At 39.2% G+C, this 25,348-nt stretch overlaps 2 protein-coding genes across 5 annotated transcripts in view; one reads left to right on the top strand and one right to left on the bottom strand.

The window, feature by feature from the left end:
• The window catches only part of HSPBAP1 (HSPB1 associated protein 1), a 58,199-nt gene extending 49,210 nt beyond the window's left edge, over nt 1-8,989 (top strand). The window contains exons 7-8 of one of the 2 annotated variants that reach the window (XM_045502268.1): nt 7,853-7,963; nt 8,091-8,989. In XM_045502268.1, the coding sequence (XP_045358224.1) occupies nt 7,853-7,963; nt 8,091-8,630 (651 nt within the window). In that variant the 3' untranslated portion in view covers nt 8,631-8,989. The remainder of the gene's footprint in view (nt 1-7,852; nt 7,964-8,090) is intronic. The other variant, XM_045502269.1, reaches the window with a different exon arrangement.
• Nucleotides 8,990-11,784: 2,795 nt separating this feature from the next.
• PARP14 (poly(ADP-ribose) polymerase family member 14) overlaps nt 11,785-25,348 on the bottom strand; it is a 45,478-nt gene continuing 31,914 nt past the window's right edge. For 2 of the 3 annotated variants that reach the window (XM_045502265.1, XM_045502266.1), the window contains 5 exons: nt 23,759-23,965; nt 20,510-21,109; nt 18,878-19,011; nt 15,026-15,200; nt 11,785-14,463 (listed from right to left, as the gene is read on the bottom strand). In XM_045502265.1, the coding sequence (XP_045358221.1) occupies nt 14,174-14,463; nt 15,026-15,200; nt 18,878-19,011; nt 20,510-21,109; nt 23,759-23,965 (1,406 nt within the window). In that variant the 3' untranslated portion in view covers nt 11,785-14,173. Of the gene's footprint in view, nt 14,464-15,025; nt 15,201-18,877; nt 19,012-20,509; nt 21,110-23,758; nt 23,966-25,348 lie in introns of those variants that run through there. The other variant, XM_045502267.1, reaches the window with a different exon arrangement.

Here is a 25,348-nt window from a genome sequence, read left to right as displayed (position 1 = left end):
TTGGAAATCAGTAATTTCTCCAAGTGGTCATGGTTCGTTTCAGTGAGGGATGGTACTTAGAAACTGAGATTGGGGCTCTGAGGCTGTCGTTCGTTTTTACTGGTGTGTCACTGTTTCCAGACCTTTAAGTGATAAAGCTAGATTGTAAGATAGATAGGTAGATAGGTAGATATGAATATATTTATATTTCTAATTCAAGATTAATATTATAAATTTTTTCCCTATTTGTTTCTGTGTTTTTATCTCTTCTCTTACACTGAAAATCCAGATCCATCCTTACAGTAACATCTACTTATTTCCTTTATTCACCTATATATGTTTAAGACGTTTACATTTACAGTTTCAAAATTCCAATATCAGTATTACTAACCACAAAACTTGCAAATAAAATTTAAGATTCTTTTTGGTCCTTTTTATTGTTAGACCATATTCCAGTAAGGGGGTACAAAGTACTGTGTTTAGAAATTACTGTGAAGGGATTCTTTTCACTTGTGGTCATGTTACTAATTTTAGGTAGATTTGTTTGTTTCAGTTTGTTTTCAACATTAGGATTTACTTTTTTTCCCATTTTGACCTAATTTAATATTTTGAATATGTTAATCATTTAACTTGTTAAAATTGTATTAAAAAGTATATGTAGAGAATTCTCCTTTTCCTCTCTGTCCCCTCCATTCCATCCTTCTTCCCTTGGGCAGGGCTCTGTTTTTAATTATTTCTAGTTTATCATTCCAGTGTATCTTCTTTGTGAACATATATGGAAATAATTAAGTAAATGAACAAATATATTTATGACTTTATATGTGAATAAGAATATAAACAAACCTTTATATATTTGATTTATATGCTTATCCATATATATTCCCTCTTAGTTCCTCTCCTTTCTTACACAGAAAGTAATAAGTTACAGTGTTCTGCACCCTGCTTTTTTCACACAACAATACTATTCTGAATTTGACTACATGATATTACAGAGATATCTTCACTTTTTTCCCCAACAGCTGTTCAGTACCCCATTATATGGCACAGAATCATTCATTCACTGGTTCCCATGTGGATGGATGTTTGGGTTGTTTCCAGCCTTTTATAATTATAAATAGTGCCAGTGAGTAACCTTGTGCACATGTTGTTTTATATTTGTCAGGAGAGTGTCTTTGGGTAGTCTTAAAAGTGGGTTAGCCAAATCACGAGGTAAATGGATCTTTAATTTTGTTAGGTTTTGCCAAACTCTACTTTACAGTGATTGTGCCATTTTGCATTTCCATCAGTAGTACATGATGTGTTTCTTTCCTCCACAGCCTCACCAACAGGATATATTGTTGAACGTTATTGCTTCTGATTTCTGAATCATAGTTAGAAAAACATTTCCTTTTTCCAGGTCATAAAGGAGTTTAGAACTTGGATTGTTTCATTTTTTTACATTTAGGTCTCTCATCCACTTAGTGGTTTTTACTAATGTATGATGTAAGGTTGCGATCTATTTTTTTTTTTAATTTTTTAATGTTTATTTATTTTTGAGAGAGAGAGAGAGAGAGAGAGAGAACGCAGTGGAGGGGCAGAGAGAGAGAGCAGGAGAAACAGAATCCAAAGCAGGCTCCAGGCTCTGTGCTGACAGCACAGAGCCTGAAGCAGGCTCGAACTCACTGACGGCGAGATCATGACCTGAGGTGAAGTCGGAAGCTTAACCGACTGCGCTACTCAGGCACTCTGAGATCTATTTTTATCTTTTACCAAATGATAATAGAATTGTCAGGGACATCATTTATTTTAAAGTCTGTCTTTTCTCTGGTGACTTGAAATGTTGCTTTAATCATATACTAGATATCTATGTGTACTTGGTTGGTCTATTTCTTCCATTGGCCTTTCTTCATGTTCTTTCAACACTTCACCCTGTTTTATCTAGAGAAGTCTTACAGTATGGTTTTAGTATCTGTAAGGCCAGAAACTTTTTTTTTGCAGTGTTTCCCGACTCTTCTTGAATTTGTTTTTTCATGTGATCTTTAGAGTCAGTTCATCTACCTTCAGGGAAAAAAAAGGTTGATATTTTTATTCCATTTATATTAAATTTTATATGAGCTGTATGGTGTTGAAATGTCCTATCCAGGAATGAGATATCTTTCTTCTCGTCCAAGTCTAGTTGTCTTTGTCCCAGGATTGTTTTAAAGTTTTCCTCACATTGGATTTGCACATTTCTTTTCAAGGTTTATTCCTGGGCATTTTATCTTTTTTTGGCTGCTATGGTAAGTAAGGTGGGTCTTCTCTTCCATTATATCATTTGAGTGGATGTTGTTGGTGTATATGAAGACTATTGATTTTTGTGTTAATTTGAATTTTCTTGTGTGTAATGATTTTTTTATTGACTTTCTTGGGTTTTAAGGTATCTCTCAGATTATCTGAAAATTAAGATACTTTTACCTGTTCCTTTCCAATTGGTTTTCCTGTAGTTATTTTCCTTTGTTCAATCACATTGGCTAGTACTTCCAAATCAATAATACAAAATAATGGAGATAGGGGGCATCCTTGTCTTTTTCTGATTTTAGAGAGAATTCTCTAGTGATTTTTCTTGAAGTAAAATGCTGGATTTGTGGGTGAGTTGTATATATATATATATATATATATATATATATATATATATATATTATCATGTTAAGTATCTGTCAATTCATTACTTATTTTGTTGGGGTTTTTTTAATTCAGGAAAGGTGTTAAACTTTGTTGAATGCCTTTTAAGCATCGATGGAAATGATCAAATAAGACTCCTCTTTAGTAAATATCTGGTATTTGAGTAAATTAAATCAATGGATTTTCTAGTATGGGCCATCAATTTCTGGAACAAATCATACTTGGTTGTGATGTATTCTTTCTTAACGTACCATATAGAATACCATTTGTTCCTGTTTTATTTAGATTTGAGTTCACCTGGCCCCAAGAGTTTAAAAGCCTTCACTATGGTCTTTTTAGAAGCTTGTTATATACTGTCTGTTCAGCTGTCTCTCTTAGAATTTTTCAAAGGATTGGTGTCATTGAGTATACAAAGTTACGCTGACAAAGTAGATGATTTCTGTCCTTCACCAAGCCAGAAATATAGTTCCTTCTATAACTTCTATATACTTCACAGTTCATTCATTCTTCCTTGAAAAACTGGAATGCAGATTAGGAGCTGAGTAATTATATCTTCCTCTGTCATGTGTTGCTTTTATCCTTATCTCTTCAAGCACTGAACCATAGTTTTTTCACGTTGCCAAATTTGACTCCAAAAACCCTTAGGTTTTAAAACGTAAAATATTCGGTAACTCAGGCAAACTCCTGACTCTGGTATTCTTGTCACAAGTCACATAGATTTGGGGAAAAAAGTAGAAATTTTAGTTCTGTTCAGGTGGTACAATATTCATCTGTTCTTTGTTTCTCTGTTAAAGTGGTGCAGATTCTATTTTAATATTTTCCAAAGGATAAAGTATATTCTCAATTCTTCTCAATTGTGCCTTTTTAAAATCTGTTTCTTTTAGTATTCCTCCTTATTCTTTTAGTATTGAAATATATTTACTTTATTAATATTTTCCCCCAAACTTTAAAGAATATTTTTGTTAATTTTTTAACAACTTTCCTCTTTAATAATTTTTCCATTTTTGTGTCTTATTGTGTTTATACATGTAAAACAATATATATGTAACATATTTGTAATGGTGTAATTTCGCTCATCCCCCCCCACTCCTCTCCTTTCTGGATGAAGGGTAGGGGGAGGTACAGCCTTCCAGTTAATGGAATGAATGAGTCACAGGGATGAAAGGTACAGCATAGGGAATAGAGTCAGTGGAATTGTAGGAATGTTGTATGGTGACAGATGGTGACTACACTCGTGGTGAGCATAGCAGTGTATAAGTTGTTGAGTCACTATGTTGTACACCTGAAATGAATGTAACATTGTGTGTCAATTATACCTCAATTAAAAAAATTTCTTGGAGGTTTTTGAGAGCTTCGAGGAGTTTTACTTCTTTTACTAGTTTTGGTAGCTTTAAAAAAGTGCAGCTTTTTAAAAGCCCATTAAGAAGCAAATGGACTAGAATAGAACTATTTTAGGATCCCAAATAAGTGCATTTGAATACTCTGTGGAAAAACAATAAAGCGTGAAGTTCAGAAATTTTAAGTATATTCAGGAATTGTGCGATCAATTATGGAAAGAGCCTAAATGTCCATCAACTGATGAATGGATAAAGAAATTGTGGTTTATATACACAATGGAGTACTATGTGGCAATGAGAAAGAATGAAATATGGCCCTTTGTAGCAACGTGGACGGAATTGGAGAGTGTTATGCTAAGTGAAATAAGCCATACAGAGAAAGACAGATAACATATGTTTTCACTCTTATGTGGATCCTGAGAAACTTAACAGGAACCCATGGGGGAGGGGAAGGAAAAAAAAAAAAAGAGAGGTTAGAGTGGGAGAGAGCCAAAGCATAAGAGACTCTTAAAAAATGAGAACAAACTGAGGGCTGATGGGGGGTGGGAGGGAGGGGAGGGTGGGTGATGGGTATTGAAGAGGGCATCTTTTGGGATGAACACTGGATGCTGTATGGAAACCAATTTGACAATAAATTTCATATATTTAAAAAAAAAAGTGAATTGGGGCGCCTGGGTGGCTCAGTCGGTTGGTCGTCCGACTTCAGCTCAGGTCACAGTCTCACGGTCCGTGAGTTTGAGCCCAGCGTCGGGCTCTGGGTTGATGGCTCAGAGCCTGGAGCCTGCTTCTGATTCTGTGTCTCCCTCTCTCTCTGCCCCTCCCCCGTTCATGCTCTGTCTCTCTCTGTCCCAAAAATAAATAAACGTTAAAAAAAAAATTTTTTTTTTAAAAAGTGAATTGATTTCATAAAAAAAAAAAGGAATTGTGCGATCATACTATAATCAATTTTAGAACATTTTCATCAACCTGAAAAGAAACCCCTTGCGTGTTAGTAGTTGCTCCCCTCTAGCTGTAGGCAATCACCAACCTATTTTCCCCTCTAGCTTTAGGCAATCACCAACCTATTTTCTTTCTCTATAGATTTGCCAATTTGGGAATCATGTAGTATGTGGTCTTTTGTGGCCAGCATCTTTCACTCAGCATTATGTATTTTCAAGATTCATCTATGTTGTAGCATATATCATACTATCTTCCCTTTTTTAAAAAACGTTTTAGGGGTGTCTGGGTGGCTCAGTCAGTTAAGCGTCCGACTTCGACTCAGGTCATGATCTCGCGGTCCGTGAGTTCGAGCCCTGCGTCAGGCTCTGTGCTGACAGCTCAGAGCCTGGATCCTGCTTCAGATTCTGTGTCTCCCTCTCTCTCTCTGCCCCTCCCCTGCTCACGCTCTGTCTCTCTCTCAAAAAATAAATAAACGTTAACAAAAATTAAAAAAAAAACATTTTAACGTTTTGGCTTTTTTTTTAAACGTTTATTTATTTATTTTTAGAGAGAGAGAGTGGGAGCAGGGGAGGGGCAGAGAGAGGGGGAGAGAGAGAATCCCAAGCAGACTCTGTGCTGTCAGTTCAGAGCCCGATGCCCAGCTCTATCTCACCGACAGTGAGATCATGACCTGAGCTGAAATCAAGATTCGGTCGCTTAACTGACTGAGCCATCCAGGTGCCCCGATAATTTATTCCCTTTTATGGCTGAATAATATTCCACTGAATGAATATACTACATTTTGTTTATCTACTCATCACCTGGTGGATATGTGGCTTGTGTCGACTTTTTGCTATTATGAATAATGCTACTGTTAACATTTGTGTACAATTTTTTATGTGAACATATGTTTTCATTTCTCCTGTGTGGCCATCTAGGAGTGGAATTTCTGGATCATATGGTATATTAATGGATCCTAAGGACAGGCCAGGAGGCTGGAAACTCAGACAAGAGTTGAAGTTTAAGTCTGGAGTCTGAAATCTGTAGGATGGCTGGCAGACCAGAAACCTACTCACTCAGGGTCTCAAGATTTCTATTACAATCATGAGGCAGAATCCCTTCTCCAGGAAACCTTAGTCTTTGCTTTTAAGGCCTTCACATGAGGTCCACCTACATTATCGAGGATAATCTCCTTAAAGTCAACTGATTGTAAAGGTTAATCACCTCTATAAAGTATTTTCACAGCAACATTTAGACTAGGTAGGGTTTGACAACTGGGTACCATAGCGTAACCAAGTTGACTAATAAAATTAACCGTCACAGGGGCGCCTGGGTGGCTCAGTCAGTTAAACATCTGACTCTTGATTTTGGGTCAGGTCATAATCTCACAACTTGTGAGCTCAAGCCCTCACTGACAGCACAGAGCCTGGTTGTGATTCTCTCTCTCCTAATCTCTATACCCCTCCCCCACTTACAGTCACTCTTTCTTTCTCTCAAAATAAATAAACTTTAAAATTAACCATCACATATAGCAACTCTGTGTTTAGCCTTTTGAGAAACTGCCAGGCTGTTTCCCAAGCAGTATTGTTTCACCAGCAATGTACAAAGATTCTGATTTCTCCACTTCCTCACCAACACTTGATATTATCTTTTTTATTATAGCTATTCTAGTGTGAAGTGGTGTCTTATCATGGGGATTTCATTCCTTTTCACAGTGGTATAATACTGTCTTATATTAATGTACCCAGTTTACTGGTTCTTTGTTCTGTTGCTGGATAATTGAGTGTTTCCTATTTTTTGTTTTTATAAATAGAATATTCTGTTACACATGTACAAGAGTTTCTCTAAAAACTATGTACTTCTCTAGGAGTAGAATTGCTGGTCTGTAGAGTATACAGCACTCAATTTTACAAGATAATGCCAACATGTTTTCCAAACTGCTGTCCCAGTTTGTACTCCCACCATCAGTGAGTCTGTCAATGCACATTTCTCCACCACTTGGAATTATGAGACTCTCTTTCACCAATTTCATCAGTTTCTCGATTTGTATCTCCTTATTATTAATGGCATATTTTCATGTTTATTAGTCATGTGATTGCTCTTTTTTGAAATGCTTGTCTTCATGTCTTTTGCCCATTTTTAAAAATTTTTTACTCATTTTGAGAGAGAGAGAGTGAGTGAGCTCAAGCATGAGCAGGGGAGGGGCAGAGATAAAGGGAGAGAGAGAGTCCCAAGCAGACTCCATGCAGTCAGCGTGGAGCCTGGTGCAGGGCTTGAACCCATGAATCATGAACTCATGACCCGAGCCAAAATCAAGAGTTGGAGGCTTAACTGACTTAGCCACCCAGGCACCCCCTTTTTCCCATTTTAAAAGATTGGGTTGTTTGTCTTACTGATGTGTGCAGATTCTTTACATATTCTGGATATTAATCTCCTACCAGTTTTATGTGTTACAGACATCTGGTTTGTTTGTTCCCTTTTGGTGCCTTTTGATGAACAGAAGTTGATTTTAATGTAATTTGTCATTAACACTATAGTCTTTGCTTATTGTATCTTTAAAAAAAACGTATTTGGACTTTTAGCCATTCCATTCTTGTGGCCAAGAATGTTTATTACAACTTTTCTTCCATTCCTCAATTAGCTTATCAAATTCAGTGCTTTTTTAAAAAAAAAAATGTTAAACATGTCAACAAATGGAAAAAATTGGAAAAAACATCACAAGATGGCTCATACTTAAGGCCTATGTCTTATAGACAGGATAATACTTCCGTTTGGTTGGTGAAGTATTCTGCAGCTCTTCTAGATGGCAGGTGATAGTGAATACATAAAAGTTGTGGTCTTCCAACAACATGTTCATTCCTTCTATAACAAAGCTTATATTAATAAGACAATAGGACACACAATTAAACTCTATTCTGTTTTAAGCCATGAGACATACAGACAAATGAAAAAATATGTGTTTTTTGATATTGACTCAGGAAGAGGACCACCAAGCCCGGGTAGAAGAAGCGATCACACGCATACTTGTGTGTGCCCTCAAAACTGCAGAGGACCCACACAATACCAGAGCTTGGTTAAACCCAACTGAGGTAGGCCGCTTCTGGATTTCATCATGGCAATTAATTTCCTGTAATAAATCGACCCTGGCTAGAACATTTGCTTTCTAATTCATGTAAATGCATATATCCATTGTAAAGAGTTTTTCTTTTTCCTTAGGTTGAGGAAACATCCCATGAAGTCAATTGTCGCTACTTAAATAGAGCTGTTTCCGCCCTTTTCGATTATTACAGAACATCTAAGGTAGTAGAAATCCAAGCAATGAGAACAAACAGAGAGCACATGAAAAAGGAAGGATTAAATGTGCACAATCACATGGAGATGGAACAGACAGGCGGCCAGGACTTAAGCTTGGGAGTGGTAAAACAGGAGGCAGCAAGTCTCTTTGGCCCTGATCTGGTTCCTGTAATACTGACTTCTGAAGAACTACCCTCAAAGACAGGAAATATATTTGAAGGTGATGGTAAAGACTTTGTTGGAGAAGATGGAGAACACTCTGGAAAACTGCATTGTACCAAGAGGCAACGAATGATGAGTAAAAGTGAGGATGCAATTGTGGAGCAAAATTCTTCAAATAGTAATATGGCTCCTTCTCAAACACTTATTTCTACAGATGACTTGCTAGACTGCTTGCTGAACCCACAAGTAACCAGGATAGTGGCACAGCTTCTGATACAAGGAAGAAGTTTGTGGTTCTAAGGAAAATGGCTTTAAAAATAATACTTTTAAAATATTTTTTGAAACGGTGTGATTTTTAAATAAAAGATGGAAGAGTAAAAATTAATGGTACATACTTATAAATGTACTTGTTCTTACCTAATTGTGTTTCAGTCTCTTGCCACCTTCATTCATGAACATTGCTCCTTGGACAAACTGGCTCTTTGTTATTTGTTGGGCCTTCTTTCTTCAGTGACTTTGCCTTTCCTGTCCCATCCTATCCTTTCAGCCTACCTCAGGTGTAAGTCCTAGGTGCTCTTAACAGAAAGTAATCTCTTCAGCAGCCTCAAACAGAGGTCAGCCTGCTGCTTGTTTTGTAAATAAAGTTTTATTGGAACACAGCCATGCCATTCATTTACATATTGTCTATGGCAGCTTTAGAGTTACAGTGTCAGAGTTGAGTAGTGACTAAGACAGTTGGCCCACAGAGCTGAAAATACTGTATGTCCCCTTACAGAAAAAGTTTGACAAACCCTGGCCTAATGCATCCATTGGGTGGATTCTAGCCTTGATCTGAAGTGATCACACTTGTGACACCTGCAGAATTCTCACTGGTTAACTCCTGCCATCTAGAGCAGGAAAAAAAGTAGATGGGGGTCCAATATAAGTCCTCCGTATGGAAGGAACTGAGACATATAGAAACACCAGTCCTGGGAATGAAAAGCACTGGAGGTTACTGACTCCTGAAACTAACTAAAAGTTTGATTGAGTGAAATTGATCCTACCTACTTTCATTACATTTGCAAGAAGATCTGGGGATAATTATTACTATTACAAAGTAAGAATTTAGAATTAGAAAAGTATGTTGATTTCTGAGTAACCATTTGTGAAACAAATATATAACAAAAGATAAGCAAAATAATATTTTTTTTTGAGAGTGAGTGGGGGAGAGGGGCAGAAGGAGAGAGAGAGAGAGAGAATATCTCAAGCCGTCTCCATACTCTGCACAGAGCCCAAAGCAGAGCTTGATACTACAACCCTGGGATCATGACCTGAGCCAAAATCAAGAGTCAGTTGCTCAACTGACTGAGCTACCCAGGTGCCCCAAGCAAAGTAATCTTTTTTTTTTAATTTTTTTTTCAACGTTTATTTATTTTTGGGACAGAGAGAGACAGAGCATGAACGGGGGAGGGGCAGAGAGAGAGAGGGAGACACAGAATCGGAAGCAGGCTCCAGGCTCTGAGCCATCAGCCCAGAGCCCGACGCGGGGCTCGAACTCACAGACCGCGAGATCGTGACCTGGCTGAAGTCGGACGCTTAACCGACTGCGCCACCCAGGCGCCCCCAAAGTAATCTTTTAAGATGAATTGACAACTGTCTCCATCCTTCTCAGTCTTCAGACTCAGGGTATCAGTACATCCAAAAAAAAAGTATATGCCCTCTAGAAGAGAGGAAGGTGTTATATGAACATGCCTAGGAAAAGAAGGGTCTGGAAGAAACCTGTCTGTAGGACTTACTACCAATTGACCACTATATACCTATTTATTTGAATTACCTATTTATATAATTATTGTTTATTAACCAGAATGTCACTCCATGGGAGTATGGACCTGGTTTTGATTATTACTGTATTCATAGAGCCTTGATCAGAGTGTCCAGCATACTGTTGGGGGCTTGTTAAATATTGGGCTGAGTGGATTATAAAAAGAACTTTTTGGCAATACTCCATCAAATACATTGGAGTAAAGGATGTTGTGGCCAAAGGCAAGATGTCTGTTCCCCTTAGGAAGCGGATCCTTACTGCAGAAGTAGACATATTAATATAGTGAGACCAGCATTTTTAAAAAGTGAAACAGAATAGGTGATTTCAGTGAACTCTTTAGAAAGTGTAAGTATTATTTCATACAATTTTCCGGGAGAAGTATTTTTCCAGGATAAGTGTATTTCATAAAACTTTTCAGTTATATTTGTGTGTGTACTAGGCCTGATATAAAGTATATTTCTTCACGTCCTCATGTAGGTTGGGGTCAGAGAAATTTGAAATATATTCTGAGATAAAACATTTAATTCAGTTAGAGGTAACAGTCTTTGACACGCTGAGACCTGGGAAGAGAGTTAAGACATTGGTATGAATGGATTTCTAAGTGTAAGTGGGTGATGGGAGATATTTCCTGATTTTATCGAGATGGAGATCCTGGCTATGTGTGGAGTATGGCAGTGAGGAAAGATAGTAAAAGGGGGAGGCCATCAGCCACCAAAAGGAGCTGGATCGCATTTCATCCTGCATTTCTCAGATAAGCATGCCTGAGTGAGTGAAATTATTAGATAAATGCATTGACCCTGCAGAGGCCAGAGGCGTCAAAGAATACAGGCTTATTCTCCCCTGCTCCCAGGACCGGGCCACATCTGGGTAGGGCAGTGGGTTCCAGCTCTGCTCACAATGAGAATGGAAGAACTCCAAACAAAATTTTTAGTAAGAATACAGACTCAGCATCACACCCAAAGTACCCAGGCATTAGCAGGGCGAACCTGTCCAGTTGGCACAGTGACTAGAGCCCATGAGCTTTTAGAGTTCCCCAAAATGCTTTAGATTCTTTTGAAATTAAAAAAACAAACAAACAAAAAACATGTAATCCAGCTTCAATTGCATTCACAGTTATATCATTTCAGTTGCAAAATGTAATTGTTAATACTTTTTACTTTTTATGGAGTAAGGGGCCCATGAAGGCAAAAGTCCCTGGAGTCATGAAAGTCCTACATGGCTCTGAGTATCAGGATATCAGAATCATTTGAGATGCTTGCTGAAAATGCATATTTCTAGGCACCACTCTAGAGCTACAGAACCTGACTCCTTTGGGATGGGCCAGAACTTGCTAGCTCAGCAAACACCTCAGGTGATTCAAATACCAAAAATATTTAAGAATCTCTGGCCCTAGGGGAAACCCCCAAGACCTCTCACAGTCTCAAAGTGGGCTTGGTTTAGCAGGGACTTCTTATTGGGGTCAATTTGCCCTTCAGATTTACTGAACTAACCCTGTACTGTGCCCTTACTGTAATTTTCAGCTGAATATTATTAACACTCTGAGGACCCCTTGATGCTCTCATGTTTAGTTGTAGTCTTGTATCAGCAGTGGCCTGTGTTTACTATCAAGCTCTCCTGTATCTGCCCTTAAGGATAAAGAGGTTTACCACCAAATGTATTTTCCAAATATTTTATTCAAAAAGGAGGTAAATGACATATATTTGTTTAGATTGAGGATAACTATGACATTTACTGACTGGATCATTACACTTTGGTGCAATACACCCTGATACTCAGGTTTGCCCTGAGTTAACCAAACCAGTGGAAAACGAGCAAATCAGAGAGCAGGTCTCTCCTTTTTATTTCTTACATTCATTGTCAAGCCTGCATTCAGACACCAGTGGCTGTGAAGCCACTCCTAAGCAATAAGGAGTCTTTGCCAATCCACTTAAAAAACAAATAGCAACAGCAAGAAAAATTTCAAGATGTCCATTAATGCAGCAGTACCTGTGGCCCCCTCAGCCTCCCAAACTTGGAGTGAGGTAGTTTGCAACAGCCAAGGAAGAGTGCCTTTAGCCTCCTAGCGACACCCCCTGGCATCAGTCTAGTCTCTTGGCCTACAGAGTTTCAAAGGAAGAGACTATAGTGGAAATCCAAAGGCAGAAGGAAAAAGCCAAGGAAATATGAGGGTCATTCATAGATAACCTGAGCTGTTTCTGAAATGGTAACATTAATCAGAGGCCGTATTCTGTAATGGGAAGAGCAAAGGGCTTGATGACACAAGGACCAAGATTGTGTTTCTGTCTCTGAGGACTACTACCTAGATGACCTCAGGCAAGGAAGCTTCTTCACTCTGAGCATGTTTCCTCAACTTTAAAATGGGGATATGGGAGCGCCTGGGTGGCTCAGTCCATTAAGCATCCAGCTCTTGATTCTGGCTCTGGTCATGATCTCATGGTTTGTGAGGTTGAGCCCGCATGGGTCTCTGCACTGACAGCACACAGCCTGCTTGTGATTCTCTCTCTCTCTCCCTCTCTCTACCCACCCCTCAAACTCACACTCTGTCTCTAAAAATAAATAAAAATAAACATTAAAAAAATGATAAAATGGGGATATATTCTTACCTCATAGAATTGTTTGAAGGAATAAAATAAATACTCTACGTGAAAGCACATATTATATTACCTGGTACAATCTAGGTGCTCAATGAATAGTGTCTGAATCTAAAATTTACCTGGGGAAAATAAAAAAAAAAAAAAAAACACAAAACTTTACTATCTAATAGATACTGAGCTAGCAAATTAGCAATATGACTGCTTGATTCCTTTGGTTTATTTATGCACAAGTCTTTAAAATCATCAAAATTGAGTGCATAAAGAAAATATGCTATTTAATAACATTAGAACTCACTTAATCTTAACATAGTAGAAGGGTTTCACGCTGACAGTGTGGCAGGCTCATCTCACTGTTGTCACTGGGCAAAACTAAGACCAACAGAAGTTAGATGAAGGCAGATTTGGGGTCAACATACAAATGGACCAGTCTGAGCCAGGGTTGCTGTGCTGCACAACTGGGTGGGACACAACCCCCTTGGGCCACAAACTAGACCACAGTCCCTGAACCATGTGGGGCACATCTGCACTGTGATTCCAGAAGCCTGACTGGAGCTGTCCCACCTGTCATGGTTCTATTCTCTGTCGTACAATCTTCAATTTAAGGCAAAGTCTAGGATGTAAAAGAGATGGCTCCTACTTTGGGTTGGAGTCTGACTATGCTTTGTCTTTCTTAGTTGGTTTATAAAACGTTTCTAGAGCTTCTATTTACATCAGGCACAGACCTCAGCCCAGGGATTAAAAAAAAACAAAATGAGTTAGACACCATCCCTGTCCTCAGGGAAATCAGCAATCCTACAGTAATATTGTGCTCAGTAATATTGTGCTCCTCAAGGAATATGGCATCCCAATGTGATACCAGCTGTCTCCTTCAGCAGCAGCTGAAATTGCATGGCTGTGCCCTCTGACTTTAAGATGAACATTATTCTGAGGTGCCTGGGTGGGTCAGTTGGTTGGGCGTCCGACTTCGGCTCAGGTCACGATCTCACAGTCTATGAGTTCGAGCCCCACGTCAGACTCTGTGCTGTCAGCTCAGAGCCTGCAGCCTGCTTCAGATTCTGTGTCTTCCTCTCTCTCTGTCCCTCCCCCGCTTACACTCTGTCTCTCTCTCTCTCTCTCAGAAATAAACATTAAAAAAAAATCAGATTATAAGATGAACGTTATTCTCTCCTTCCTGAAAATACAAATAAGTTCTTTCCTTCTACAGATTTGATGTCCACAGTTGTGGACAAACAGTTGTAACTAAGTTATCTGATTTAAATTCTCAAATTTATTGCTCTCAAGAGAGGTACATTCCAGTTATGAAGGAGAAGCTGAAGAAAGTCTGATTTCAGTGATAAGAATCCTTTGATCTTAGAAAATGCTGTTAAGAGGGGGGAAAAAAATCTAAACTTGTTTTACAACACAGTATGTATAGATGAGCAACGTCTTCTGGGAAGGATACCAAGATGTTAATATGTAAAAGTAATGAGGTACTCTGGGTAAGCCTGGTAGTCATAAAATACCACAAATAAACCCGGATCATGCACACAGTCTGTGACAGTGTCATACAGATCAGTAGGGTTGTCAGGGCTCTTTGGTGGAGGCACAATCAGTGACTGATTTCCACGTGTGTAGGTTCCAGTAAGTACTCGCACATAGTACATATGCTTTTTCCCATTTTTGTCTGGTCTGGAGTATGTATCGCTGGCAGAATAACGGGCATTGACGGCAAAATAGGTTCCCTTTCCATATGCCACAGCTGTGAAGATAAAGAAAGACATTTTTTAAAAGTTCAATTTAGTCTATAATCTGACATCTTGACCCGGTACGTCAAATAATGTTATAATAACGTTCAGTTCTTCTCTCCAAAGCCTCTTAAGAATTTTTTTCATGTGTTTTAATTTTTTTAATGTTTGTTTATTTCTGAGAGAGAGAGAGAGAGAGAGACAGAGCACAAACTGAGGAGAGGCAGAGAGAGAGGGAGACACAGAATCTGAAGCAGGCTGCAGGCTCTGAGTTGTCAGCACAGAGCCCAACACGGGGCTCAAACTCGTGAAATGCAAGATCATGACCGGAACTGAAGTTGGACGCCCAACCGACTGAACCACCCAGGTGCCCCTCATGTGTTTTTAATTTTTAAAAATCATTTCTCCACCCCTGAGGGCCAGTCAGTCCTTCTGGGAGGACACATAATGACTCTTAACCCTGACACTCTGGCTGCAGCACAGCCACCAACCCTGCAAACCACACTGTCCCTTGCCCAGGTTGTGTTCTCGCGGCTGACACCCCATTCGTAGCAGGCAGATTGCTTGCTGCCTTACCGTTTTTCCCAGCATAACTGCGGTTAAAGCCATTTCGGTTGACATGTGGCACTGAGTCAACATCTGTCCCATGGAAGAGCTGCTTCTCATTGTTTTTATGTCCATACTTGGCATCCATGGCTTTTTTCTTTGTTTGGTAGCTATTCCAAAGATCTGGATTCTGGATCCTCTCAATCTACAAATCAATAAAGAAAAATATTCTGTCGGTGCCAAGAGCCTTTGGCAAGATACAGCAAATGAAACATGACCATTATTTTTCATAAATGAAAATTAAAATAAACAACAATTTCAATGCCAGATGGCACCTTTCTGCATTCAGAAATCTTTTTAGATCCAGTGTTTCACAAAAACAGACCTTGGGAAGAATATTAATTTCATTTTTTAACATCTTTTATGTACCACATGAGAGCAAACAGCGTTTAGGATCTTAAGTCCTCGTTGTGTGAAGTTGGCTGACCAAGCCTCCCCAACTCCTGCTTTTCACCTTCAGTTCAAGGGCAGTTCAGTTTCTGTCTATGTCACTTTGTCACTTTGCCTCTCTCCTCCTCAGTCCTTTTGGGACACTGGTTCACCCAGTTAGCCATGTTCTAATTGTGGGAGAAGTGCTAGAGGGTCTGGTCCAGAAGGAAATTAATTAATGAAAATCAATCTCTGGTCCAGTTGGAAGAGTGGGGCATAAATCCTGGTGGGATAGGATCTGCTTGCAGACCACAGTTATGCTTTGACCATCCATCCTCTTTGGGAAGTGGCTTCCAGGGCTGTGGGGGAAATTCCTTGAGTCCTGGATTACAGGACCCAGGAGGAATCAGACAAATCTAGAATCTGTAAGCAAACTTGCTTGGGTTCTTAAAAGAAAGGAAGGAAGGAAGGAAGGAAGGAAGGAAGGAAGGAAGGAAGGAAGGAAGGAGAAGGAAGGAAGGAAGGAGAAGAAAAGAAAGGAAAGGAAAGGAAAAGAAAAGAAGAAAGAAAGAAAAAATCTAGGCAAGACAGAGCCAGAATGTGGGGCATTCTATAATACAACTGGCTTAAACTCTTTAAAAAATTCAGCGTCATGAAAAATGATTTTTTAAAATGCAGGAGTATATTCTAGATCAGAAGAGACAAAGGAGACAAAATGACCAAATGCAGTGTGTGAACACATATTTGGAGAGGGGAGAGTAATAAGAAAGCAATTGGGGAAATTTGAATATGGACTCTATTAGATATTACTGTTAATTTTCTTACATGGGATAACGCTGTTGTTATTTAGGAGACGGTCTTTATTCATGGGAGATATGTGCTAAAATATTTATGAGTGTCATGAAGTCTGCAACTTACTGTCAAATGCTTCAGCAAAACCTGAGAGAGTAAGAGAAAAAGCAAATGTGGCAAAATTACTGAATCTTTGTGTAAGTTTATGGATGTTCAAAGTCTTAGTCCCAGGTCCTAATAGTCATGGAGGATGACAGCCACCTATTTTTCCTGTTAGTGTTTTCATACTGTCAGGGATTTCCAAAGAGGTGTCTTAAGTATTACCTAGCTCTACTTTTATCTGTTTCACACACTGGACTTTCACTTTAAGATTTTATTTTAAAAAAGGGTCTACAAAAAAAATAGTAAAATCATTTCTCTGGCCGTCCACTAACACATGGCAAACCTCCAGAGCCCACTGTAGACATGGCTGGTCCACCGGACAGTCCTGCTCAATCTGGACTTGGCATCTCCTCAAAATGTGCCAGTCAGCCACTACCAGATGACTACTTGATATTTGAGATGAAACATATTTGTTATTGCAGAACCAGACCATCAAAGTGCCGCACACCTGAATCACACTGTCTTGGTACTTCAGAATTGTTTTTGCTCAAATGGTTTACGTTGAGGATTAAAAAATGGAAGCTGTGGTACAAAGTTTGATATTGAATTTATTGTGAGGATGATTTTGAAAATATTCTCCAGGACTTGATTCACAGGATAAATCTCTCAGTAGCCAGTCTCAGTACCATGAAAAGCTGTGAGTCTCCTGATTACATGATTTTCTTTCTGATTTATGAAAATTATGAATCTCAAAAATGCGTGTTTACTTCTTTGCCTTGTCTACCAGGAAGCTCAAGGAAACAAATCTGTGGTCCTTCTAATAACTACCTAGGAACTCCTGTTATATATTTTTGTAAATGATAATACCTCTGTATTATCTTATTTTTCCTACCCTCCTTTTCTTTTTTGTCCATTTTTCTTTATTTTATCTGAAGATATGATATATATCCTTGTTAAAACGCTTCAAATCGTTTTGAGTTTTTATGTGCTTAACTACATAAATAAACAGAGTGGTGGCAGAAATAGAATATTTGGTAAGAAAAAAAATGCAGGCCTTATTGGCAGACTTGTTTTGATGGATGAAGGGAAGGTACCCAAAGGTCTCTAACTTTACTCAGAAAATGGTGGAACCAAGGACAGAAGTGGGGAAGGAAAGGGAAACAGTGAGATGATGAGTTAGATTTAGGGAAATTGATTTAGCAGACATATATTAAAGCAGAGATATTTTTAGGCCATTGAGTATATGTTGTAGGGGCGCCTGGGTGGCTCAGTCAGTTAAGCAGCCGACTTTGGCTCAGGCCATGATCTTGCCATTCCGAGTTTGAGCTCCACGTCAGGCTCTGTACTGACAGCTGAAAGCCTGGAGCCTGTTTCAGATTCTGTGTCTCCTTCTCTCTCCGCCCTTGCCCTGCTCATGCTCTGTCTCTGTCTCTCTCTCTCAAAAATAAATAAACATTAAAAAAAATAATAAAAAATAAAAATACATGTTGTAGAGTATGATCAAAGATCCAGGTTGGTGATGTTGATTTGGGAGCTGTCAACATTGAAATAGCAGCTGAAGCCAAGAAGGGTAAAAACATTTCTTGATGAAGTACAGAGACAGAAGAACAAACTATAAATCCTATGGGCAAAGCTAGGATTAGCAGTTTGGAGAAGAAATAAATAACAGGGATAACGAAAGGAAAACTAGTTAAAGAAGAAAGCATTAATATAATATTGCCATAGAGGTCAAATGGGAACATAATTTCAAAGAGCAACACTGAAGCTTAAAAGTGGAAGATGCCAAAATGAGGGAGACGAACAAGGAAAGGACCATTGGAATTAATCACAGAAGCGAGTGCTGCTGATCTGTGAATGGTGGAGCAGAAGAACAGAATCCTGATCTGAGGGCCTCTGTGTGTCTTTGTGGTGTTTTCTAGTTATTGAATCCAACCCTGCAGCTCTATCTTTGAATTTTTACTAGCTTGCTTCACAGATTCTTGTGAATTCGTTTCTGCTGGGATATCAGGGTGGGTGGGGGAATGTTGCTGTGGGTCCGTTTTCATTTTCTTGGGCTAGCTTTTGGAACTTTTTCTTTTTCTTGAAGCTGCTGCCCTTGCTGTCAGCAGCCTCTTCAGGTCTGCTGCTGAGTGGCCCCTCCTTTGGAGGAAGAGAGTTTCCTCTTTTTTGGGGGGGGATGTTCCTGTTTTCTTCCTCTACAGGGTCACTAACTGGTTCCTCTTTGGGAAAAGACTTCTTCCTTTGGGAAGGCTTCTACTGTCAGCTGTCTCTTCAAGATCACTACTAACCAGCTCCTCACTGAGTCAACATGTGTTTTTAGTATTCTAACATCACATCGCAATCTAATATTATATTGTAATAACTGACACGATCTCAATCTTAATGTCTCTGTAATTATAGTGATGGGAGTAGAATCTACAATCAAAAATCGGATTGCCATAAAATATTCTAATTCTGGGAAAACAATGTGGTTGCAAATGTATTTGTAGATTTATCCAGGACCATGATGCCACTCATCTCCACCATTCTTAAGAAACTCCATGTCAGCAGAAGGCTTACCTTCTCTATGTAGAAGTGCGAGCAGGTCTGATTAAACTTGCTTGCCACTGTGGCATATTCTGCATGACCAGGCTGTAGCTCAACCACACAGACATCCTGCTGTTTCATATCACTCCAGTGCTCGGGGATCCCAACTGCAAAGAGGACATTTGAGGACTCCCACACACCTGGGAAGGCCCATCCACACGCTCCTGGTATGCTCTGAAGAACTGAGTATCATTTGTGTTCTTACTTTATTATCTCCTAACTCAACGTGTTCAAGAAGTTCTTATCTTTCTCAGAGAATGTCTCTCAAAGCATGGCCCATAGACAACCTACATCAGAACCAATCGTAATGCTTGTTAAGAGAAAACCCCACAGGGGCGCCTGCATGGCTCAATCTTAGGTTAAGCATCTGACTTGGCTCAGGTCATGATCTCGTGGCTGTGGGTCCGAGCCCCACATCAGGCTCTGTACTGACAGCTTGGAGCCTGGAGCCTTCTTCAGGTTCTGTGTCTCCTCTCTCTGCCCTCCCCTGCTCATACACTCTCTCTCTGTCTCTCTCTCAAAAATGAATAGATGTTAAAAAAAAAAAAGAAAAAGAAAAAACCCACAGATCTACTGAATCAAACTCTCCGAGGGGTGGAACCCATGTACCTGCATCTTAACAAGTTTTGATCATGCTCAGATTTAAGAAGTGCTGGTGTGGTGTAACTCAAGCTGCATATTCTGTTCAGTCTCTAATCTGTCATCATTTAATAATTTAACAATAAATTATTTCCCTACAATGGTCTTGTTAGAAAAGCGTGGAATTTTGCCGGAACGCCTCACTACCACAAGGCCCTCTGCATCTATTCATTATTTTTCTCCACATCCTTAAGAGCTGGGTGGCTGGCAGGTTTTGCTGTCTTCTCTTCTGCTAAACAGAACATCATACTTGATTTGTCATTCCCCTAGGGTGGCTCAGAGTCTGAGGAATTCATTCACACGAATCTCATGAGAGATAAAGATAATGTACCAGAAGCCAATTTACTAGTTTTTGGTGCAGGACCTGTGCGGTTCAAAGACAGGAATGTCTATCTACACAACACAAAGAGTCCCTTCTCGGGGAGTCGATCCAGTCAGAGAATTCCAAGGCTGCCTCCTGATGCATGCATTGAGGAAGACTTATGTTCAGGGCAGGAGAGGAAGTGAATTCTGGGAGAAGATCCTACAAGTTCCCAGTGCTCTCCAGGTTATCAGTCACAGAGAGAGTGCCCACTCTGACCAGGCTGTCTTCTCCTTTTGTTCTAGAAAACCTTGAGCCACTTTTCTTTAAAGCCCATGGCTTTCCCTCTTCTGACTGAAGGAGCCATTATCTCTGCAGCAGAACTGGCCCTGGAAAGCTGATAAACTGTAGAGATGGGAACAACTGCAAGGCTTGGGTACTGTCACCATTAAGATGGTCAGCCTCAGACTGTTGAGTGAACCCATGCTACGTTTCCCCAGCCATAATGTAAGCGCATTAAGCTCAGACACCAAGTTTTCTATTTTCTCCCATAAGAGTTGCCTGAATTTGATCTGCTTGAGTACAATTTCGATGTATGTACCAAATAGTGTTAAGCCCAAAGTAGGGGTAAAATAATGGATCACAAGCACACAGGTTTGACTCACCTTCAGATTTCATGAGGCGCCGAACAGGTAAACTGCGTCCTTCTGCATCTGTAGCACTGCACTTGCACAGGTCCACGGTGTAGGTCTGGTGATTAACTTTGACAACAACTATCCTTTTTTTTGCCTTCCTCGCATTCTCCAATTGCAGATTGATTATTTTCTTAAAACTATGAAAAGTGTCTTTGTCATAATATTGCCATTCTACAAATTCACTGATAAAATCTGCCTGGGATTTCTGTTCTTTGGCCAATCTAATTCTCTTGATCATTTCCTCAATTGCATTTCTAGCCTCTGTCAAATCTTTGCCAATCCCAAAAACTTCAATCAGAGGTCTTTTACTGTCCAAGCAAATGGCAATATTTAAGTTCTCCTGCAGCTCATTCAATTTCTGATATTCTTTTTCATTAAAATCTTTGATACACTCATCTTCATTGGTGTAAGGACACAGTTCCTTTGTAATCAGATCCTGTATCCAGGTGAGAGCGTTTTCCACACATTTTACATTTTCACCACACACCTGAAAACTTGCTGATTCTGTTTTCTTTTTCAAAACCAAAGGATTCTGCTTTTGGGGAGATTGACTCGGGGATCCCATAAATGCTAAAAAAAGGAAAAGAAAAAGAAAAAGAAAAAAAGAAAAGCAAAGAAAGGAAGATTAGCTATTTCTTTCTCTCTCTTTTTGGTTACTGTGCTGTACATTAATCTCCAGGACTTATTTATCTTATAACTGGAAGTTTGTACCTTTTGTCCCTCTTCACCCATTTCATCCCTCCTCACCTCCCAATCCCACCCCCTGCTGCCTCTGGCAACCACCAATCTCTTCTCTGTATCTAACAGTTTGTTTGTATTTTAATATTCCACATATTAAGTGAGATCATCTTATTTCATTTAGCATAATGCCCTCAAGGTCCATCCATGTTGTCACAAATGGCTGGATTTCCTCCTTTTTTATGGCTGAATAATATTCCATTGTCTGTGTGTGATATATATACACACACCCATATATATATATATATGTATGTATATATATCACATTTTCTTTATCCATTCATTTGTTGGTGGACACTTAGGTTTTTCCATGTCTTGGTTTTGTAAATACTACTGCAATGAATATGGGGGTACAGATAATCTTTTTAAGATAGGTTTTTTATTATTACCTTAAGGTAAATACCCAGAAGTGGAATTGCTGCATCATATGGTAGTTCTATTTCTAATTTTTTGAGGAACCTCCATACTGTTTTCCACAATGGCTGGACGAGTTTGCATTCCTACCAACAGTGCATGAGGGTTTCTTTTCTCCATATCCTCCCCAACACTTGTTATTTCTTGTCTTTTTGATACTAGCCATTCTATCAGGTGAGGTGATTTCGCCTTAGGTTTTGATTTGCATTTCCCTGATGATTAGTGATGTTTATCACCTTTTTATGCGCCTGCTGGCCATCTGTATGTCTTCCTTAGAAAAGTGTCTATTCAGATCCTCTGCCCATTTTTAAATCCAATTATTTGTCTTCTCCTATTAAGTTGCAACAGTTCTTTATATATTAACCCCTTTGTATATTAACCCCTATCAGATACATTATTTACAAATATTTTCTCCCATCCCATAGGTTGTCTTTTCATTTTGTTGATGGTTCCCTTTGCCATGAAAAGCTTTTCAGTTTGAGGTAGTCCCACTTGTTTATTTTCTGCTTTTGCTATTTGTGCTTTGGTGTCAAATCCAAAGAAAATCACTGCCAAGACTGATATCTAGGAGCTTACTCCCTGTTTTCTTCTAGAAGTGTTATGGTTTCAGATCTTTAATGCATCTTGAGTGGATTTTTGTGTATGGTGTAAGACAGTAATCCTGTTTCATTCTTTTGCCTGGGGCTGTCCAGTTTTCCTACCACCATTTATTTTAGCATATGTGCTGCTGAAGCAAGCACCCAAACACTATTGAAAAGATATCCTTTCCCATTGGCTCCTTTGTTGTAAATTAATTGACCACACAGATGGTCCCCAACTTACAATGGTTCAACTTACTATTTGTCAACTTCATGATAGTATGCAAATCATACTCATTCAGTAGAAACTATACTTTGAACTTTGATCTTTACCTGAGCTAGTAATATGTGGTGGCATACTTTCTTGTGATGTGGGACACTGGCAGTGAGCCATAGCTTCCAGCCAGACAGGCACTGTGAGGGTCAAAAACCACTACACTTACAACCATTCTGTACCTGTAAAGTCATTCCGTTTTCACTTCCATTATAGTATTCAATAAATTACACGAGATGTTCAACACTTTTCTATAAAATAGGCTTGTGTCAGATGAGTTTATCCAACTCTAGGCTAATGTGTTCTGAGCATGTTTAAGGTGGAATAGGCTAAACGATGATGTTCAGTTGGTTAGGTGTGTTAATTGCATTTATGACTTATGACATTGTCAATTTACAGTGGGTTTATCAGGATGTAACCCCACTGTAGGTCAAAGAAGATATGTATATGTGTGGATTTATTTTGGGGCTCTCTAATCTGTCCCATTAATCTGTCTGTTTTTATGCCAATGCCATACTGTTTTTATTACTATAGCTTCATAACATAGTTTGAAATCAGGAAGTGTGATGCCCCCAGCTTTGTTCTCCTTTCTTTTTCTTTCTTTCTTTCATGTGCATGAGCGAGTGCAAGCAGGGGAGGGGCAGAGAGAGAGAGGGAGAGAGAGAATCCCAAGAAGGCTCCAAGCTGCCAGCACACAGCCCAGTGCAGGGCTTGAGCCCATAAACTGTGAGATCATGACCTGAGCCAAGATCAAGAGTCAGATGCTCAACTGACTGAGCCACCCAGGCTCCTCTGTTCTTCTCTCTCAAGATTGCTCTGGTTATTAAGGGCCTTGTGGGTCTGTACAAATTTAAGATTGTTTGTTCTATTTCTGTGAAAAATGCCTTTGGAATTTTGATAGGGATTGCATGGAACCTGTGGATTGCTTTAGGTAGTATGGACATTTTAACAATACTAATTCTTCCAACCCATAAGCATGGTATATTTTTTCCATTTGTCATCTTCAATTTCTTTCATCAATGTCTCATAGTTTTCAGAGTATAGGTCTTTTACCTTCTTGGTTAAATTTATTCCTAGGTGTTTTGTTCTTTTTGATAAAATTGTAGATGAGATTATTTTCTTAATTTCTCTTTCTGATAGTTATATTTAAGATTAGCTATTTCTCATGTGACATCCATATTAGGAATATGCATTTCATAAAAAAGGTCAACTCACATGTTAATTTAGACGGCAGAGACTGTTGGGGAGAAGTCAGAGATGGTTCTTTTTTTTTCATGCTGGCCCAAAACACGTCCAGTAGGTGAGGCATAAAGATAACAACTTTAACTTTTTTCACAGACCGGACAAATCCTTTTTGGATAAAGTCTTCAATGGCATCAATGATGGCATCAGCAACCATACCTGGGTCTTGTTTGGCATTTCCTAGAAAAGCAAATAATAAAAACAGGGAGGGGGAAAGACCCAACTGGGAAGGCTGAGCAGTAAGTTGGGGATTCCGGTCCTCACAGAATGAATGCCCCCCTGCCCAACTCTTTCATCATCTCAGGCTTTTCTAGCAATGCACGGCCAAACACTTTTGAGGTCCTAGATGCAACAGGGAGCTTCTATTCCAGGATGTCAGGAAGTCACTAGCCCAACAATGAACAAAGGACCCAGAAATCTAACTTTTGGTTTCGGATGTTCATATCTACTCTGTTGAGCTGACCCTACCTCACTGTGTTCTTCTGTATTACAAGGATAATTAACTATTCTCGGCTCATTAGTGTCCTCAAAAGGTCCATAAAAAGCAAAATATTCTAATATATGTGGAAATATCATATTCTTTTTTGCTCATAGTCACCTGACTATATGCATGTATCTTTATTCTTCCAGATGTCTTTGGGGACCTGATTTAAACTAAGCTAATTTTGTAAGATACCTGGAGCTGTAAACTATCTGTTATAATCTATAATTCTTTGCACACAAGTTATCCATGAGCCTCTAGGAAATCTTTTCTAGAACACTCAGTGAGATTTTAGCTGACTTGCTAGGTTTGAGGTGCCACCTAAGCAAGTCTTTTTCTTTGTATAGCATGTTCCATATCTTGTTTCTCAGGCCTAATGCCCAGGTAAGATCATGAAAAGTCCCTTGAAAAGTCCCATGAAAAGCCATGGAAGCAGTCGCATACAAATAAATGGCAGCTGGAAAATCACAATGGGGAGCAGTGTAAAAATCCCATGACCAACCTGGTGTGGTAGACTAACAGCCCACTTGGATGTTCCCTGTTGACGGTGTCCACCTCTAATGCAGAAATGAGAGTAGACCACTCTGGCCTGGCTACATAGACACTTGTGGGAATGTAGACAAACCCTGTACAAAACTAAACAAATGGGTTTGTTCAGGCTTTTTTTTTTTTTTTTTTATTAGATGATCAGGAAAAGAGAGCAATTCTCCTTTGCAAAGCTATGGTCATCCCGTGATTTTTGGAAGATTTTAAATGGGAGTGTTCAGACACATTCATTCACTGTCAACAAACATTTACTATGTCCCATCATGGGCTAGCTCTCAGCTAGGCACTTAGAACACTGAGGATGTGATATATGGGCATAAATAGGTATTCAACAGGTGAAGTAAGAGAAGCTGAGGGAAAGACTATGCCTGACAGAACTGTAACAGGGGTTTGATATGCTTAGCCTGGTGTGTTCAGGGCAAAAGATCTGTTTTTTGAGAAGGATAAATCTAGGGGTGGGTCTCTTCCACAGAAGCCCAGATCTAGATAGGAGGCTATAATAAAAGTTTAGGCAAAATACCAGAGCTGAACAAAAA

Source organism: Leopardus geoffroyi, chromosome C2 (assembly GCF_018350155.1).
Source record: "Leopardus geoffroyi isolate Oge1 chromosome C2, O.geoffroyi_Oge1_pat1.0, whole genome shotgun sequence".
Taxonomy (NCBI): Eukaryota; Metazoa; Chordata; class Mammalia; order Carnivora; family Felidae; genus Leopardus; species Leopardus geoffroyi.
The sequence above is the reverse complement of the archived record's forward strand: the minus strand, read 5'-3'. Positions and strand labels throughout refer to the sequence as shown.